The 20,088-nt window shown below is 41.0% G+C and overlaps 1 protein-coding gene across 1 annotated transcript; it reads right to left on the minus strand.

The window, feature by feature from the left end:
* Positions 1-210: 210 nt before the first annotated feature.
* Positions 211-6,617, minus strand: LOC146385768 (uncharacterized). Its single transcript, XM_084931686.1, has one exon. It carries the CDS (start codon positions 3,882-3,884, stop codon positions 651-653), a length of 3,234 nt encoding a protein of 1,077 aa, XP_084787812.1. The 5' UTR covers positions 3,885-6,617; the 3' UTR covers positions 211-650.
* Positions 6,618-20,088: the final 13,471 nt, after the last annotated feature.

A 20,088-nucleotide genomic window follows, 5' to 3' on the forward strand; every position in this document is an offset into this window, starting at 1 on the left:
CTGTGAACCTTTGCGTCTGCAAGGTTTCCCAGGTCACGCAACCAAGACTCCCACTGAGGTCGAAGTCTGTCAGGTAAGTTATCATCCCAGCTGAGTTTATCTCGACACATTTGTTGCAAGATGTGCTTTCCCAGCAGAATGAAAGGTGACACAAACCCAAGTGGATCGAACACAGAGGCGACTGTGGCCAATACTCCTCTTCTGGTGAGTGGTTTTTCCTTAACAACTACTCTGAACTGAAATTGATCTGATGCCACACACCATTGTACGCCAAGTGCTCTTTCCATATGTACTTCACCGAGTGCCATATCTAGCTCTTTGTGAGCTGCAGCGCATTCTTCTTTCGGAAGCGAAGCTAGAACTTTGGTGCTGTTTGAGATGAACTTGTGCAACCGAAGTTTGCCCATGCTGCAGAGTTTGCGTGCTTCATTAACCAGCTGTATTGCCTGATCTTCAGTGTCAACACTTGCTAGTCCGTCATCAACATAGAAGTTGGTTGTGATGAACTTGATGGTTTCTTCATTAAAACTTCCTTCCCCTTCAGCTGCAAGATGCTTGAGGCCATAGTTAGAGAGAGCATGCACATGGAATTGGTGGAACATGCGTTCGATGTCACACATGAAAGCCACTGGGCCTCTTCGGAAGCGACACTAGACTCCGAGCAAGGTGTTTGTTAGCTCTGGACCAGTGAGGAGATGGTCATTTAAGGAAGCGCCTTGGAACTTGGCAGAGGCATCAAAGACGACACGAATCTTTCCGGGTTTTTGTGGATGATACACACCATGGTGTGGGATGTACCAAACTGGTGTCTTGTCAATGTCTTGCTCTGTGACCTTTTCAGCATCTCCATGGGCTAGGATCTCATCCATGAATTTCTTATAGTCCATGTAGTACTGCTTGTTACTCTTGAGCCTTTTTTCTAAACATTTGAGGCGATGAATAGCACATGCCTTGTTGTTTGGCAGGTTCGGCCTTTCACTCTTAAATGGGAGTGGCATTTCAAAATGACCATCCTCCTTGTGCCTAATGCCGGCCTTCATTTTTGTTAAAAATTTGAGATCTTCTTGAGAGACCTTTGTGTCTTCTGGTGCTTTCTCAACAAAGTCAGACTCCAACATCTTTAGGACCTCTGTGGGAGAGATCATTTCCTTTATTTGAGTTCTGTAGACATAGTGAACCTTTTTGGTGAGGTTTGAAGAGGGATTAATGTCAGGCACCACTTCCTTCACAATGACTTGGTGACTTATTCCGAAGGCGTCTCCATAATCGAGCCATGGATTGCCATAACCCACAATACTCCATCCCAGATCAGTTCTTTGCGCAAACGGATGATTTTCCTTTCCAGACACAATCTCACGAGGAACAAGTGCTTGGGGGCAGTTGTACCCAATCAGCAGACCAACATCACAGCTTTGTAGTGGAGCGATCTCACTTGCAATGCATTCAAGATGAGACCATGCCCTAGCTGTTGCAGGCGATGGAATGTGATCTCGGTTTGCGGGAATAAAGTCTCTGGCATACATCACTGGTAGGGAAATGGTCTTATTTGAGTAGAACCCTCTGACTTGTAGACCTGAGAGCTTGCGACAGGACACAACTGTGTTTCTTGAAGACATGGTAGTGAGCTTTAGCTGAGTCGATTCACCTTTGATATGCAGAGCTTGTGCCGTTTCTTCAAGAATAAAGGTTGTATCGCTCTGTGTATCAAGGAGCGCGTACACAAGAATTTCACGCTCTGGCTCACCTTTGGTTGACACCCATACTGGAATAATGGAAGATGTGTGAGTGTCGTCAACATTCTGCGTGACTCTGTTAGAAGTTGCTTCACTTGTTGTTGGTGTGACACTGTTGTCTTGTGAGACATCTGAGTTCGTTTGTCTTGTCCTGTCACTGTTCTTGTGTGGATTTCTCCTTGTTCTGTCTTCCTTCGTGCGATTGTCATGAAGACATGTTGGATGTCTTTTATTACATGTGTCACAGGTTTCTCTCCTTTCGCAATCTTTGGAGCGATGACCAGAGTTCAGACAGCCAAAACATAACTTCTTGTCTTGAACAAACTTTAGTCTCTCAACAATGCTCTCATTTATGAACCTTCTACACTTAAGTAGGCTGTGACCCGACCTTTCACAGTACACACAACTAGCACTAGCAGTCCTTTCATTTGAGTTAGTTGCTAGCACCTTTGCTCCATTGCCTCTGTTCCTTGTTGTTTTTGCCCCTTCAGTTTCACTTGGCTTCAGAGCAAAGAGAGATGTTATGGGATTACAGGCAATTTTGGCTTCCCGTGAGATGAAATCTACAAATTGGCTGAAGCTTGGAAAGGTGTGAGTCTCTTCTTGCACTTCTGTAACCTTTCTGTTCCACCTTGAAGTAAGCCAATCTGGAAGTTTTGCAAGCATTTTTTGGTTTTCATTGCAGTCGTTGAGCACTTCAAGCCCCTTCATTTGCGACATGGCTGTCTTACAGCAGCAAAGGAAGTCAGCAAATGCTTGAAGTTCCATACTGCCTTTAGAGCTTATCTTAGGCCATGCATCAAGTTTGTCTCTGAAGGCCTTTGCTACGAGGAAGGGATTGCCATACCTCTCTTCGAGAACTGTCCATGCTGCATAGTATGCAGACTCTGTGCCAAGCGGGAAGTAGCCTTCTATTGCCTTCCTTGCAGGTCCACTTACATATTTCCTCAGATAATAAGTCTTCTCTTCAGTTGGTATATTTTTCCTGTCAATCAGAGTCTGAAAGGAAATTTTCCAATCATTATATCTGATAGGGTCGCCACTGAATATTGTTGGCTCTGGTACCGGAAGACGACTTGCATTAAGAGACACTGCAAATGCTTTGACCAGATCTTCTGTGTTCACCTCTCGGTGCGGTGTCACATTTCGTGGCGAGGAACACCGTTTCATATGCTGGTCATTGTTTTCAGACTTGACTTCATTTTTCTTATCAGATCTGTGGTGAAGTAGGTTGTATATTTCTTCATCTGAACATTCACTTTGTTCATACACCCGCTGTCGAGCCTTTGCTGCATTCAGCTTTTTTACAGTCTCAAGTCGCTCTACTTCTCTGCGCTTAGCTTCTAGAGCCTTTTGTCTTTGTGCTATTTCTGCTTCTTGCCTTTCAATTTCCTTCATATGGATTTCTTGTTCAAGCAGAACTTGGAGAGCAGCCTCATTTGCTGCAACTTCAGCAGCTGCATCTTGTCTTTTAGCCGAGAGCCAGCTGGAGTGTCTAGAGGAAACCCTCGAATGTGAAGAGAGCTTAGTGTGGTGTGACTTAACACTCATCCTGTCTGAGGCTTCTAACTTAGGCATAGAATCAGTCTCCTTCCATTTTTCATCCCTTTGACTTTTCACATCTGAGGCTACGGATTTAGATGAAGACTCAGTGTCCTTCCAAAGTTCTTCATCTCTTTGAACCTCCGCACTACTTGGGCTTGGACACTTTCTTACAGATTCGATAATTGTCTTTGTTATGGCTTCACACGTATCCATCCTTCGTCTTGTGTCACTATCTGGAGATTCATTACGTCTCAAGTCATCATAGGCAGCATTCACATCCTTAGAAGCACTCAAAACCTTGGAAACATGTTCTTGTAGCAGATCCTTTGAGCATTGACCATCTATAGCTCCTTTGGCATCCTTAATGACAACCTTCCACTTCTCGTAGCGCACACTGAAACGATGTGCAACCTTCTTTATGTGCTCACCGTACAGTTCTTTGCCCTTTTCCGTCAACGTACGGACTCGTTGGCTGTGTCGTGCTCTTTGTGAGGTAGTAGAAACATCATCAGCTGTGCCTTCAACTGCTTGTAGTTGCTCATCTGCAGAAAGTTGTTCCACATCACCCTTTTCACTGACTTCTGGATTAGCCTCAAACTCTGCCATTGTTGGAGGGGTTTGGGGTTTTTTTGTGTATCTTACTTAGCCTTAATGTAAAGGTGCAGCAGCTTAAATTTGATTTGGTAGTTGAGGAGCAAATGAATATTAATCTACGTTTACTGTTACAACTTTAAAGCACAGTAATTACTATTACTCCTTAAACATCACTTAACGTGTATACTTAAGTCACATTACATATCTTGTCCAAGCCAGTAATACTGTTTCTTACAGCAACTGCTGAAGCCCACCATATGCACAATGCACAGGTTACTCATCACAACATTAACTTAACACTGTATGAATATCAGTCACTTAAACAGCAGAAATGTAAACAATGAGAAAGAAAGAAAAAAGAAGAAATATTCCAGTCCTTTGTTCATTTATAAAAGGAAACTTATCTTAATTATTTTTACAGTCCTTTTCCTTTTTATTTCTCTTTCTTGTGGTTAATTATATTGAGTCCTTTAACTGAGGCAACACTTATTTTGGGGGCACCTGGCTTTCCTGCGGGGCTGCGTCCTTCATCTACCCGTGCAGAGCGGAGTTCTCACTGTAGCACCCTCAAGGATTGACGTACGCACGATGTAGTTATAAAACAGGGTTTATTCTGGTCTTGGCAACCCGTGAGAACTGCTCACGGACAAAACAATAAAACAAAAACATCACATCAAAATGCGCTCTTGTACGTAGTGTCAATCAATCAAAAATCCTTAATTACAGAAAATAAAACATTTAAAATACACAAACCTCGTGAGCTGACATCCAGGAGGTGCTAAATAGTTCTTTATGGCCTTATTGCCTTATCTTCCATCTTCTTTGTCGATTATTTCCACTCTTTAAACGATATTTTCTCCATGTGTGGAGCTAACTGTGAGCTGCAGCATGCAGACACCATGTGCGCTAGCAAAAGAAAAAGTGGCTGGGTGGAGACCCAAACAGCAAAGCTGTACCCTACACAGTTCACCACCAGAGGGCGCAAAGGAACAAAATCCAGACATACAGCTTAACAAATATCAAATGCAACAAACATCAAATGCAACAAACATCAAATGCAAAAGACCGTTACAATGATTTTATTCCTGTTTCTTTGTCTAGACTGTGTTATTTAGTCTACCCTGTTTTCTCAATGATAGAGGTTAATGAGGTTCAGATGTGAATGGAATTCTGTATGAAGCAGGTGCGATTTTGACTGCCAGGCTCTTAAGTTTTGGTGAACAATTGTTGAAAGGCGACACCAGAAAATAAAGAACACTTAAAAGAAACTTGAACAGTCTGCAGATGCTGTTTTCCTATCACTTTCCATGCTGCTTATGTTATGCTACCTTCAAAGGATTGCACAGAGCTGTATAAAAACGTATTTTTACACATGGATGCATGTGCGTGAAGGTATTTTGAAATAGCTGTAAAATTATGAGACACTCGCTTTTATAAGGATTTTAGTAGTTTAACACAATATAGCTGCAATCAAGTATAATGTTACGTGCGTGTGTTGGTGGGTTATTTGTTTCTTAATGTGTGTATGCAAATTCACCTGTGCAGGGGCTCGGCTGTGATTGGTGGACCTAAGGAACGGCCTGATGTAACTGGTTCCTGCTGTGGACGTGAACTATAAAAGGGCGACTGAAGAGCTGCGGTGCGGGGGGGGGTGTGGCAGACTTCCCGTGCACTTGCCTCAGGTCCAGACGGAGCGGCCGTAGCTATTTGGTTAAAAGGTCGGGCATGTGTGTGAAGTGCGGAGCAAGTAGGGGTGAGCTGCCGATTATTTTGGGAAGCCTTCTTTTCTCCTGTGTTTTTAGACCAGGGAGGTCAGACTGTGTTATTTCTTTCTTTTCTTTTCCTTGAACAGGTCAGAGGGGAACTGAAGCCTAGGTTGAGTTTTGTTTGTTGTGTTGGCCTTAGCTCACCCCGAAATTATACACTGTGAATAAACTATTGTTAAAAGTCCGATGCTGTGGCTGTGTCTGTTTGGGCGTGGGAAGCGTGGGACACCCCGCTCTTGTTACGGTCATTTCGAGCCGGGTCGTAACATATAAGAAGAAAAAATAAGATTTATTTTTAAATACATTGTTTTTGCATTATTTCTAACCAAATACAGGGTTTTTAAGACTTGCGGAATCACTGCATGACACCATTTTTTCAACAGAGTTAGTGTGGAGTTCACAAACTGCCTACATGGACAATAAAATTCAGAAGATTACAAATAGCAGCATTCAAGCTGCACATCTCAGGGGACATAGAAATAGTTCTATATTTGGCTTTTTACGGATAATCAGCAAGCATTTATTCTCAAAAGAAGGTGTTTTTTGTGTTTTGTTTTTTTATTAAAGCATTCAAAACTATATCCTACATCCAAACTACATTGGGATGTACAGTACTTTATTTATTATTATAGGTTATAAGTTAAGTGGTTTGAATCTTTTAAAATCCTTCTTTTTTTTAATGAACATGCTCTTGTGCTTTGGTTGAACTGAACTTAAACTTAAACTTTCTGTCTCCAGGTTGTTAGTTTCTCACTTCTCCAGACTGCAAGATTTTCCTGTGTGGAATGATTTTCATGAGCAGTGACCCATAGTTTGACAAGCAGCAAGTGTCAGCATTCAGAAGCTTCCCAAAACCACTCCAGACACTTATTTGTGGATTTATTTTAAAGCACCATCTAAATTAACTTTAATTTTAAGAGATTAAAACTGAATGCACAAAGTCAACAGTTACATTTGCTTTGATTTTGATGACTATGACCCTGGGATACAATCTTAAAACCTCTATTTTCATTCTCCTGTTCTGCTTGTACCAGCATCTTTGCTGTTCCAAAAGTACCCTAAAAGCTTTAAATTCAGGACTATTGCTCCTATAATATCTCTGCTCAAACTATCTGTTCTTATGCTTTTATTTCCTGATTCTTTTGCAGAAAGCACATGAGCTGTACCACAAGAACATCGACTGCATGCTAAGAGCAGTGACAGCCTTGGTTTTAAAGAAGTGGTGGTCAAAGAAATGCCCTAGATAAGTCCACCCACATCCTTTTTACTGACACATACATACTAAAATAAACATCACCACAAAAACATATAATGGCAATGGTAATCAGAATTAATACTCTTTGTGGTTCCACATTTTCCAAACACTATTCCTTTATCAGTTACAGTCTGCAAAGCTTCAGTTTGTCAGTGTACATTTAAAAGAATACAAGCATGTGTTTACTGGATGCTCGCACTGAAGATGGGCATGGTTTCAGCATACAATTTTACCACATCACAAGCCTTGAGAAAAAACATTTTCTTCCACAGAAAGTTTCAGTTACTGAGGCATGTCTTCATTGAGGGAAGGAAACACAAAGCTCTTCATCTCACTGTTTAAGACCAAAACGCAGGAAAAGCAACATGCTTGAAAACAAAATGCATGCTTTTGGAGTTAGAACTTTCTGTGTAAAACACACAGAGACACAGACACACACTGTGGGAGGCTCAGGGCACCATTAATAATTACGGTTAATATGATCTCACTTAAACTTGAGAACTTGAGATGTGTAAGTCAGCTCTTCACAGCTCTTGCAAGTGCATGATGCAGAGAGAGAGAAAGAGAGAGAGAGAGAGAGAGTGTGTGAGAGAGGACATAAAGTGTATGTGTGTGTGTGTGTGTGTGTGTTGTGTAATGCAGCTGCTGCGTGATGATCAACATCCACAAGCTTCTTTACTTCGCTAAGTAAGTGTTTCTCCCTCATTTTCAATTGCTGTGTCATATGATGTTGGATGATCTCACTGATGAAACTATCAATGTACAGCTGTGGGAGCAGGCGTAAATAGATGGCCTCTTCATTAGCTGAGCTGGAGATGCTGACCATCATGTTTTCTCTCCTGGTTTTTGCCCTCTTCACACTTGGAGGGATGCTCAATGAGGAATGTGGACAGTCAAATGGTACAACTAAGACACACACACACACACACACACACATACACAAATGTCTGGACTGTGACTTAGCGTCTGCACTCACACTTAGGTAAAATATCAAAATATTAGAGCACCAAAGTACTTCAAAAATGATTACACATTTCAAATAATAATAATATATAAATACATATATACATTCATACATATAGGAAATTTTTGTCATCAACTTAGTGAAGTTTGTCAACTCTGCAAGCATTAAGCACGTGTGGCACACATGTTTAACGAGATTTCCACATAACAGAGTTATTTCCACATAACTGAGACACATAACTGAACTTTCTATATCTTCCTCCTGTCAAGACAAACCCGTCTAATTATTAACCTCAGCTTTGAAGCGTTATCTTTAACCTTATTTTCACACAATAAGGTTCTCTTTGTATTTCATTTGTACTTCCTTTGACTGGAATTGCTGCTTTGTTTTATATATTTTATGTTTTAGTGATATTAAATTATTATTATATTAAATGTATTATATTTTTTTTCCATTGCTTCATTTATACTTCCACTTAGAGAATGCTTCAGATAAAAAATCTACCACTAGATCACAAGACAAACTGTCCAGGCAGGATATAAGATTCTTATATATCTATTTACAATCTACTATCATGAATGAACCCCACACAATTTCTATCAAATGTATAAATCATATTTTATAGATTTATATATATATACATATACATACATAATTACATTTAATTCTAAGATTCGATTATGATAGGTCCATTTTTTTTTAAACATTTATATTTAATAGCCTACAACATGAAAGATGGTCAAATTATTTTGTTTGGCATCACATTAATTTTTAAATGTTATTAATAAATCATTATTATTTTATGTGACCAGATCTGTGATAAAGTATTGCATTTTGAGGTGAAAAACCAAAGCAATAAACTTTCTGTTTCCATTTTCTGCAGAGACTAACACAAACCCACAAAACGATGTGCTGACTGTCTGACTTTGATGAGGGTTATGATTCAGATACAGAAGATTCACAGGGGAAAAGCATCCCTCTGAGAATGTGACAGTCAAAGCCCCCTCCTGTGTGAACCTGTTGGTTACCAGAAAAAAAGTTGAACTGATAACCTCTGAACATAAGTGCATGTGTACTTTGTTAAAGGATCTTGCATTAATAGCCTCCAGGATGAGCCATAGGGGAGTGGCCTACACTACACATTGTAAAAGAAAAAAAAAAAAGGACTGAACAAAGAAACGCCTGCTTTAACAAACAGTGTCAAGTCAGTATCTCACGCCTGCTTTCTTTGTGAGAGTGTGAAGACAGAAGGGTTTTATCTAACCTAGAACTGAAAGCAGCTGCTTCTACCAGTAAGTTTTAAAAGCTTAACCGTGCCTGCTCTTCTTCTTATTCACTCTTTTCTTGTACCTCCTCTTTGAGTTGCTCAAGAATGTTTTCTTCTACCCACTGACGGTTACCTTTGATACTGGAAGGCAGTTGAAAAATCTAGGTCAGAAACAAAAGGTGTGTTTGGCAGGTTGTGAGCGAGCCATCTGATCACTCTATTGAAATGAGAAGTATGAATCACTTGTGCCAAGGCTCAAAGGCTATCGCTAGTGTGAATGCCTACATTTACAGAGAGAAAAATGTAGGCATTCACAGGCCATCTGTGGTTGGCTACACTGATTCATTCAACCTGTCTGTGACAACATAAAAATGCTCTCTCTGTTATTCAGCACCAGCTCTTGTTTGACAGCCGTGTTTTCATAAACATGTAAATCTATAACTATTTTGCTTACCTGACACGTGATGGCTAAAGAGTTAAAACAAAAAGAATATAATGGATGGAATATAAGGATGTTTGATTCTGAAACTCTGCTGAAGATTAAAAATGTATTCACTGATGTTAAGTTCACAGAAAGTCCCTGAAACTTCAGTGACTGTACTTTTTTCTTTGATTTTTCACACTGACTGTTTTATTCATGGGAGCCCCGCCTGGAGTTTCAGCCTGCCACTCATACTGCGATACCACTGTACATTTCTTAACTTTAAAAAACCCAGCAGGTGATACTGCTGAGGTTGTGTGAATTCTCACATTTCAAGCTGAATATAAAGCAGAGAAGTCTCGAATGTAATGCCAATTCCAAGTTTATACGGCCCTCTGGTGGCAGTGCACGCAGAACTGCACTCGAAGGATTGCAAAAGCCTTTAAAAAAAAAAATCGTCTTCTGAACTCATTTACAGCCTGATTTGCTGGGCAGTTCACAGAGAATTAAACTGTTTAATATTTAAAAATGCGCTCCATTTTCATGAATACACACAGTCCATAACTTAATCTTAGAAGTATACACTTACCAGCCACTTCATTAGGTACATGTTAGTATTCATTTTGCGGTACAGTACCGCTTTAATTCAACCTGACATTGATTGATGATTTGTTCATACTGACACAATAGCATCACACGGCTGATAGTTGTCGGTTGCACATACCGATCTTCCGTTCAATCACATTCTATCGGATTCAGGTCTGGTGACTGTGGAGGCCACCTGAGTACAATGCACTCATTGTCATTTTCAAGAAAGCAGTTTGAGATGATTTGACCTTTGTGACATGGTGTGTTATCATGTTGAAAGCAGCCACCAGAAGATAGGTCCACTGTCATCATAAAAGAGTGGACATGGTCAGCAAAAATACTCAGGGAGACTGTGGCATTTAAAAAGATGCTCAGTTGGTACTAATGGGCTAAAGCATGCCAAAAAAAAACCCATCTCCCACCACCAGCAGCCTGAACAGTTGATACAAGGCAAAATGGATCCATGATTTCACACGACATCAAACTGTGACCCAAATGTTGCAGCTAAAATTGATATCCATCAGATCAGCAACATTTTTACAATGTTCTATTGTCACATTTTGGTGAGCCCGTGTGAAATATAGCCTCCTGTTCTTAGAGGACAGAAGTGGCAGAAGTCTGCTGCTGTAGCGCATCTCTTTCAAAGTTCTCACCATTCTCTGTGAACCGTAGAGATGGCTGTGTGGGAAAATCCTAGCATTTAAGCAGTTTCTGAAATACTCAGACCCCCATTTGACAACATAACACATTTGAAAAGATTAAAACCGCCTATCTTTCTCATTCTGATGCTCACTTTGAACTTCAGCAGGCCATCTTTACCATTTCTACATTCCTAAATCCACTGAGTTGCTGCCATCTAACTGGCTGACTAGAAATTTTCTATAACAAGCAGTTGAACAGGTATACCCAACATAGTGGTTGGTGACTGTATAATTAGAAGCAAGAAGTTTAGTGAGCTAGATTCAAGATTGTTTGTTTGTCACGTGCATGGTTATACAGGTATAACACACACTGAAATGTGACCTGATACGCTCCTCGACTGTGCAAAGAAATAAAAAAAAGAGATCCTTTCTATGAGTAGTCTGCATGTTCCAGCTTTGCCAGTGTGGGTTTAGTAATTCCAGCTTTAGGCGTGGAAATGAGCCTGTGTGGTAGCTCTGTCTGTGCCAGAGCATAAAATTATACAGTGAAGCTACACTGTGGCAAAGAGTAATTTCTTCATTTCTCTATATAAATGAGTCCTGTTTTGTGTTGTATAGTTGTGTAGATGGAACTGCCATTCACTGGCTTTGAGCTGACCTTCATCATCGTTGCCTTCATCATCTTCACTCTCTTCAGTTTGGCTTCAGTCTGTTTTCAACCACAGGCAGCCCGGCCAGGTACACATTTAGCCTCTGATATCACCACAGAAACCAACGTCAGCCTCTCTAACGCCGATTATCTATGCTCTATCTCAGAAAAAGATGTCTATGAAGTGAAGAAACTGCAGCCATGTAACAGGAAGCAGAGAGTGATCATCAAAGAAGCTGGACAGAACACATAAAGCAAACATTATAAACCCCAGCTGAGTGAAGGCAAAACTGAAAACACCGCTTACTGTTCTTTTTTTTTTTTGTATTAGTGTTGACGCAATGCCCATTACAGTAGGTTCCCACAATAAAGATAAGGTGGCAATAAACTTGTACCCTATTAATTATACAGCTTCGTGAGTTATGAGTATTGTTATAAGGCTGAAGGCAATCATTTAGAAGTGTAACACAAATTGCTAACAGCATAACGTGATCTCAGCGTATTTGTTTAGGTATCTGGAGAGGACGATTAGCTAAACTTGTAGAGCAAAGATCCTGTTTGTACAGTTTATCACTGTAACACCACATCTTTTCTTTCCTCTATGATAATTTGCTCTTTAGCTCCATCTACAGTTTTAAAAAAGCATCAGCTGAATTCTGAACTGAGGCCACAGAAAAAGAGGTAGAGTTAAATGCCGTGGAGCTGAAGAACCAGGCAGAGCCGAACACTGATGCACAGATCTCTGACAAGCCGTGATGTCTGAGTTAGGATTTAACAAACCAAGTGACTTTCAGCCCCTGCAGCCCTCGTGGGGTGACATCCCAGGGGGTTAGAGGCTGCTCCCTGTGGAGAATGCCCCTCGACCCTTAAGCCCTCCGTCACTCCTCTGCAGTCAGCCGTCTAGCTGTTGACATGAAGCGGAGGAGGAGCTCCAGAATAAAGCAACTGAGGAAGATTTTTTTTAAAAGCCAGCGTCTTTGGTGTGTAATGATGATCCTGTGTGTGTGTGTGTGTGTGTGTGTGTGTGTGTGTGTGTGTGTGTGTGTGTGTGTGTGTGTGTGTGTACTGGGTGTGTACTCCTGTTCATGTGTATATGCAGCCATTGAGGTTAGTATTGGGCTGTTGAAGAGATAAAGGGTCTTCAGAGTAATTAAGCTCTGGCTGGATGGCTACAGCCCTCATTAACACTGACGATATTGTGGCATGACAACAGACCCACTATCACTCTAATGATGGTCAATGAACTCAACAGGCCACAATCCACACCCGTGCACACAGACACAAGGGCAAGGACACACCCCTACAAATTCAGACATCACGGCACATTTCAACTATGACCACTCATTTCATCACCTACACTCTGCTCCTGAATGAGAAACAGAACAACCCACACAAGCTCCGGCCATCACGTCAGCTCTTTGATTCATAAGACCTTAGACTATGGAAACATCTCACATGCAAACCATCCTATAAAGAGAGAGTTTCTTAAAAAGAAACAAACATAAACTCTTCCATATAAAGCACAAGGAGGTCATAATTATATGCAATCTTTGGACTATTTGTGAAATCGTGGTCTTATAATGCCAATATTTGTTTTTATTCTGTTTATTTTGGTTTTCTTGGTATTCATTCCCTCTTCTGTGCCAGATAATCAAATAAATATTAACTGTAAACATCAGCTTAGCTATTCAACCACATTGTCTTTGAACATTCACCCATCACTAAACTGACCGAGTCTTATTTTCAGGCCAGCAGTATTTGCAACAAGGCTTATAACAACATATATGCCTATATTAGCCTTCATTATTTTCTCATATAATCCATTCTGTATCAAATCACCCAGAAATTTCCCAGAAATTCAGAACTCATTCACATTGTCTTTCTTGAACAACCAGCAGTGTGTAAAATGGAAATGTGTTCAGCTTTCTATCATAACATGTAGCCCAACTGCTAAATATTTACATCTGAGAACCTACGATGAAAAATATTTATAACTAAATATCTCCGTTAAACCGACTGGTTCTGGTATCTTTGTTTTTAGCAAAATAAATCCTTGATAAATCATAATACTGTGTTATATTGGTCATGAAATATTTCAATATCACCATTGAGCAGTCCCGCTGCTCATGATTTTTTAATATAACTGTGTTCTAATGTAAAAGGCAGTTGTGTCTGAATAGTAATGTGAAATCTGGTAATAAAGATGGAAAGTTTATTGGGTTTATTTTGTTCTATCTCTAATGCAAATTAAAAACTGTGGCACAGAGAATCACCAGATCCTCAACCATCATCAAATCTACAACTGTACTGCCATATCAGCTAAACATCAGTATCGACCTATGTGATTGATATCAAGTATAAAAAAGTGGGCGTTGATTTGCCACATTAACTGTGTGCTAGGTAAATGTTTGAAAATAGTGTGTTAAGGAACTGAGAGGATGACCTGTCTTTTGTTTATGCCTCCAGCGAAGTTGAAAAGACTTTCAAGAACGGTGATCTGGAAGCTCAATGGGGAAAAAACCTCACTAAAAAGTTCTACTGTTCACCCATCTACAGCATGTACCTTATATTACCATTTCAGTGTTTTAATGATATGTGCTAATGATCACCCAAGTCTAAAAGTTACAGGGGCATTTTATGGAGCACTGTTCTTTCAAGCAAGTTTTGTCAGAGATAAAGAAAGCTCCTTATCTGCTGATCCCGGCCAGGAGATGATGACAGAGGAAAAGAAGAAAGTGAAACTTTAAGAGGAGGGGAGGAGATGCTGTAAAGTCAGTACAGCTGCTGGGAAAACCAGGACTGCTGTTAACACTCGTAATAACAGCAGCCCTGCAGTCCAACTGTTTTCTGAGCTGCACACTAATTCAGAGCACACTGCCTGCTGAGTTCAGGCACACATTAGACTAAAATGTGAGCACGCTGAGCGACGGGATTAATAACGGGGCTGGTACTTGGGAATGTTTCAAATAAATGGTCACACATAAGGCTGCAAATAATTTGCTACCAGCTATTTTTCCTCATTTAGTCACATCATGGTTCTGTAATGTCAAATAAATCTATTAACGTTTACTGCTATGCTGGACAAACTGCCCAAACTCAGACTTTTGAGTTTTACAATTTCAGTAGTCTGTCTAATTTAATTTTTTGAGACTTTTTGCTTGAAAAATACTGACAAAAAGTATTTAATCAGCTAATAAAATTCTTGCTCTAATCCAAAAAGAGGCTGATGTTTTAGCGCAGATACAAGTAGCAAGACTGCATTTTGGTTTCTTTACACTCAGAGAGGAAAATCCACTTTCCAAATGGTTTCCATCACACACATGAACACATAAAGCACACATCCTGATGCTGTTTTATCAAAGCAGAAAGAAACAATTTAGATAAATACTCATCCTTCTCAGTCATTTCCACAGCCAAAGTGGATTTGCAGCTGTTCTGTTTTCTATCTATGTCAACTCATTATCTTCACATGTTATCTTGGGCTTGCTTGGGGATTTTGTTGTTTGTTAAACACTTCATACAATGCAAAAATGCACTGCACTGTTTAAGTAACCAAAGATGGCTCTCACGCCACAAAAGAACAAGCTTCACCTGCAGCCCTGCCATGGTACTGCAGCAGTGTGAGAGCTCGCCCAGTCTGTGTGTGCCTCTCTCACGGGGGTGTGTTCAAGCAGGCTGGGTAATCCTCGTAAACACAAATAATCCCTTTTATAAGGGCAAATTATTACAACACGCTCTGCAGCGAAGACCTGGTGGGAGAATCTGGTATGAATCTTACTCTCTTACTCCAAAGGGCAGGTAGACAGAAAGTGAGGAACACAGAGAGGCAGAGGTCTGGCAGGAGTTAGCGGGCAGTGGATACCAGGTGGCTGTGAATGACAATTGAGACCAAATAAGCATATTCAAATTGAGAAAATAAAAGTTTTTTAAATGACAAAGGCAGCTGATATGCAAAGTGCAGCTCACCACAGAAACAAACTACATACCTCAGCAGAGTGTTTGCAGCAGGATGAATGTGTGTGTGTATGTTTGTGTGTTGTTGGGGAAGAATCTCTGTCATTTCAAGGAGCATTTTTGCAAACATCATAAAGCAATAAAAGGCAACATTTCAAAATGCGACACCGACAAACAACACTAAAAAACACAAAGACCCTGGCCTTGGCTTTATTCTTGAGAGCTGACGGAGCTGACGGCCCAGGTGCTCGTTCAGAGACTCTCTGACTGTTTCAAGCCCTGCGGTCCATTAGTGTCCTGCTGCTCCTCTAATCCTCATTCACATGTAACGGCTGACATTTCATCTTAATGTGTTAATTCATTAGCTGGGTGCTGAATGGAGAGACTCAGTCCACAGAGACGGCCGTCAGCAGACACACTAATGAGTCCCCCCCCCCGCGCGCAGCCGGTGACTGCAGAGCTAATGCCAAGTGAAGTGGGTTACCTGCTGCAGGAAACCCCAACGATGGGCTACCCGGATACCCACGCAGGGCTGGATATTTCTTGGAATGTGGCATAATAAAAACAGCGCTTATACAACACAGACTCTTTTTACCAAAACCAAACAAAAGAAGCAAAACCGAGAGAAATGCTGCTATTGTAAATGAAAAACCTGTCAGCACCACTCTTTGGGCTTTTAAATGTGCAAAGTTCTGCTTTATTTGATTTATGTATTCATTTTTAATTTCACTGTGGATCCATTGTAAAAAAAAAAATATTATTTAATGATTATTTAATCATTTTTGGCATAATAATAATAATGTCTTTTATCAGTGGGAAAAGCTATGATGCAGTCAAAAATCCAGACTTTATCCCTTCCCTCATATTTTCTAAAGCCATCCAGATTGGAGTCTTTGCTGGCCGATTCTTACCCCAGGGCTTTATGTTTGACAACCCTGCTCTAAAGTCAGCCAAATTTGATGTAAATCATGCCCCAATCCAAGGATGTGAACAAGATTAGATCTCTGAGAAGACTTTGCACAACATTTAACACTTTAATGTACAGGTACACCCACAAAAACAGCAACAAAGGCTCTAAAAATCCTTGCTGAGGTTCTGCTGCTCCCTCTCATCGGATGACGCCAGAAAAATAAGAATAACTAAACAATCTTTATATAAGTTAGCCACAGAATGCTTTGTTTACTTCTCTGGTTATCCTTGTGCTATAAGATATTTATCAAGTTCACCTGGATATTGTGGGGTTTTTTTTTTTAACTGTAATGGTTTATCCATGTGATGAGAGAAACAACCAACTAAAAGCCAACATTACAGAGGCAGGCCTTCATGCTGTCACTCAGAGACAGTACAAGATCTACACAGACAGTTGAGACGTGGCCATCATTTGGCCACCATTAGTCTGCCGTCTCCTAGATTTCATTCGGAGGACCGCTGCCCCCCAAAATGCTGGATGCAAACTGCCCCCACCACCTCAACACCCAAAAGCTCCAGATGTATATATGTGTGTGTGTGTCTTCATCTGTTGGGGGGCAGGGGAGAGCCAGGCGGGATCTGGTTCTTGGAGGACCTGCTATTTCCAGTCACAGCTTCTTAAATCTTTGCTCTAATGTTACAGGTGATAAATCTTCCCTGCCTGCTCGCTCCGCTCTCTTTGAAAATATCAGCCACTTGCGCACACAAAATACAGCAACGCAGCATAAGAGTGTGTGTTCAAGGGGCAGTTCAGGGTGCACGGAGGGGGCTTCCTGTCATTTGAATTACCCCTCTACATGTGGGGTCAATATGTGCCGAAATGTGTGTTTGTGTGTTTGAGGGAAAGAGAGTTTGTGTGTGTATGGGGGGGGGGGCTGTTGTGGGAACTACCCACCCAGCCCCCCTCCCTCTAAAAAAGGCTGTATAAAGGAGGAAGGGGGAGAAGCACCTTTGTCACTTCGCTCTCAGACACAGAGACAATCACTCTGGACACACACATTCCTTTAGGGACATAGCGATTATCCTGAGAAGAGATCTACTTGTTCGTACTGGATTCTCCCAGAGGAGGATTTCGTGACTGAAAAGAGAAGAGGGGCAAATCTGAAAGACACTCAGCATCTCCAGTCCAGTCCGGATTTGAGCTACAGGGACTCTCCGGAATTATTTGTGAAAATTATCACAAGTTTCAGCTCCTGAAACCAGCTGCCACCTAACTATGAGGATATTCAACCTGCTCTACCTTCTCATGCTGCTCGCAGTCATGGCAGCATCGGTCTCCTCTGCCAAGCCAGGTAAGCGTCCTCAGACTTCACCGCCCAGTCCATTTAAAGGGGGACGCCTATAAATCTGAACGTTAACGTTAGTAATGTCTGCTAGGTACAATACAACTTTTTTTTTTTTTTTTTTAAAGAATAATAAATACATAAATAAAGCTTTACAACCAGTTACATGGATCAAAACATAGTCCCGTTCAGCAGCGTTCTGAATCACTGCGCACTGACCCTTAAACTCGCATCCATAGCAACAAGCTTGGACTATGTTAGCTATAGTTAACTGTCACTAATAAAACAGATTAGCTTAACCCTATGAGTTAAACAGACTTAAAACTTTTAATAGAAAAGTTTCGTTTATTTTTCTGTTTTAACCTAAGCAATGTTAAAAGTGCGCAAGATAATTTGACGGCCAATTATTGACGGGATGTTGGACGTTACTTCTTTATAACAGTGGTGATGCATTCACTGCTTGTTGTGAAAATTGTTGTGAAAAAGTTAAATAGTCAATATTTACAGTTATTATCTCAAAGATTTTCACCCGGTAACTTGAAATTATTTTTCTCAGTTTTGAGTTATTAGGTCAAACTTTTTTTTTGACTATTTGGAAATAAATAAATGAAACTTTTAGTGGTGGAATCAAGCTTCCTCAGCTCAAAGGCTCCAGTCTCATAAACAAATTACAGCTGAGTGACACTGATAATTAAGTGTCGATTTTTATTGATTTCGCATAATGCAGGAAAAGCACTTTTTAAAGCCTCCTTTTAGCCTGACCACAAATAAGTACCCCCATCTGTAATAAGGAAAAAAAAACGTTTTAGTGTTCCTGCCTCGTAGCAGGTGCGCTTTCCCCCGCAAATTCTCGACTTTTTTTGCGGTTATCTTTGCGCAGATGCAAAAAAAAAAAAAGAAAAGAAAAGAAAAAAAATGGGGGGGGGGGGGGGGTGCTGTTAAAGGGGGAGGTTTTGTGCCTCGGGTCGTGATATAGGTTCATGTGCTGATGGCGAGGACACGATGATGAGAGGATAAAAGGAGGAGTGGAGGACAGCGGAGCGCCGCCGGGGGATCCGCAAAGCGGACCGGTGGGCCCTTTGTCCCCGGCTGGCGCTCCGGAGCGCTTTTGTTAATGGCAGTGTTAAAACTTCATGCAAATACCCGCGCTTTATTTACATGACATGGAGTAGCAGTGGCAAGCAGGCTACCTTCGGGGTGGGGTGGGAGGCAGCTTCTTTCAGAGGTACAGGCAGAGGGGGTGGGAGGGGAGTCATAAAGTCATCTGGCGGTTTATCTCTTCCTGGGCTTGGCTGGCAGTCTGGATTTATTAGGGACGTATAAAAATAATCACGTGTTAGGTGAGTGTGTCCCAGCTGTTTGTAAATGGGTTGCAATAAAGAAAAGAAACTCTTAAAGTGGTCAGGAGAGGTTATAGAGTTGCAGAAGGTTCAAAATTATATATGCCAGGCGTCCACCTGCAGACCGCATGAATGAGCAGCTTTTTGCCTGATAGCAGTCTAATTTAATTAAATATCTGTTTACATCTACAATCAAACCATCTCTTTTACTCCAGATTTCTTGAACCTGAGGAAAAAATACCACAGACACCACTGCCCACACAGACGCTGCCTGCCTCTGCACTCCAGAGTACCCTTCCCTTGAGGTAAGAGACGTTCACTCATGCATGTGTTCATATATAGCAGGCGGTTATGAGCCGAGCCTAACAAAAACAGGCTACGTGGCCGGCAGGTTGGCAGTCAGGAAAAGCGTGTGTGTGATTAATGTTTACGAAGAACAGAGGACATAAATCTCACAAACTGAACTGGGAGGAGGTGAAAGAGGGGACTCAAGGTGACTTTATATCTAAATGCTGTTTTTATCCATTACAGGTCAGAAGAACTGCAATGGGGAAGACTCGAGGAGAGAAATGTGAATATGGACCGCAGTTTGTGGCAGAAACATCACGGCTGGAGCCCAGGAAAGAAGGGGAGATATGGGACTCCACAAAGATGCCACCCAAAGACTTTAATGTACATGTATCTGCTTCTGCAGCAAGAATCTGAATATTCATCAAACCATGAAAAGCTACAACAGCCGGGCGACCACAGAGCTGGGCTCGGCCAGTTTTGAGCTCCTTCCAAATGATAAAACGGGGAAAATAGGATGCGAGCGTTTAATCAATATCATCAAGTATATTCAATAATCCACTTAAAAAGCTGCGGACCAAAGAGCTGTAAATACCCCTAGAATAGCTACAAATTGTTTATATTGTATGCACTTCAGATGTTTATTGAATTACTTTTAATAAAAACAAAACAAAAAAGAAAACTGTGTTTTGATTGTGTTTGTGGTAAAGATGCAATGCACTACATCCAGATTACACTTAACTCTTGACAAAACAGGTTTAAAAATATATATATATAAATGTTAAATGCCCCGGATCAAACGGGGGATCCCGTTACCTGAAGGCCTCCTAT

Source organism: Perissodus microlepis, chromosome 6 (assembly GCF_051167445.1).
Source record: "Perissodus microlepis isolate ML-2025 ecotype Zambia chromosome 6, ASM5116744v1, whole genome shotgun sequence".
Lineage (NCBI taxonomy): Eukaryota > Metazoa > Chordata > Actinopteri > Cichliformes > Cichlidae > Perissodus > Perissodus microlepis.

Excerpts from the sequence above, each read along its gene's own strand:
- LOC146385768 (XM_084931686.1), bottom strand. The coding sequence starts at position 3,884 with ATGGCAGAGTTTGAGGCTAATCCAGAAGTCAGTGAAAAGGGTGATGTG.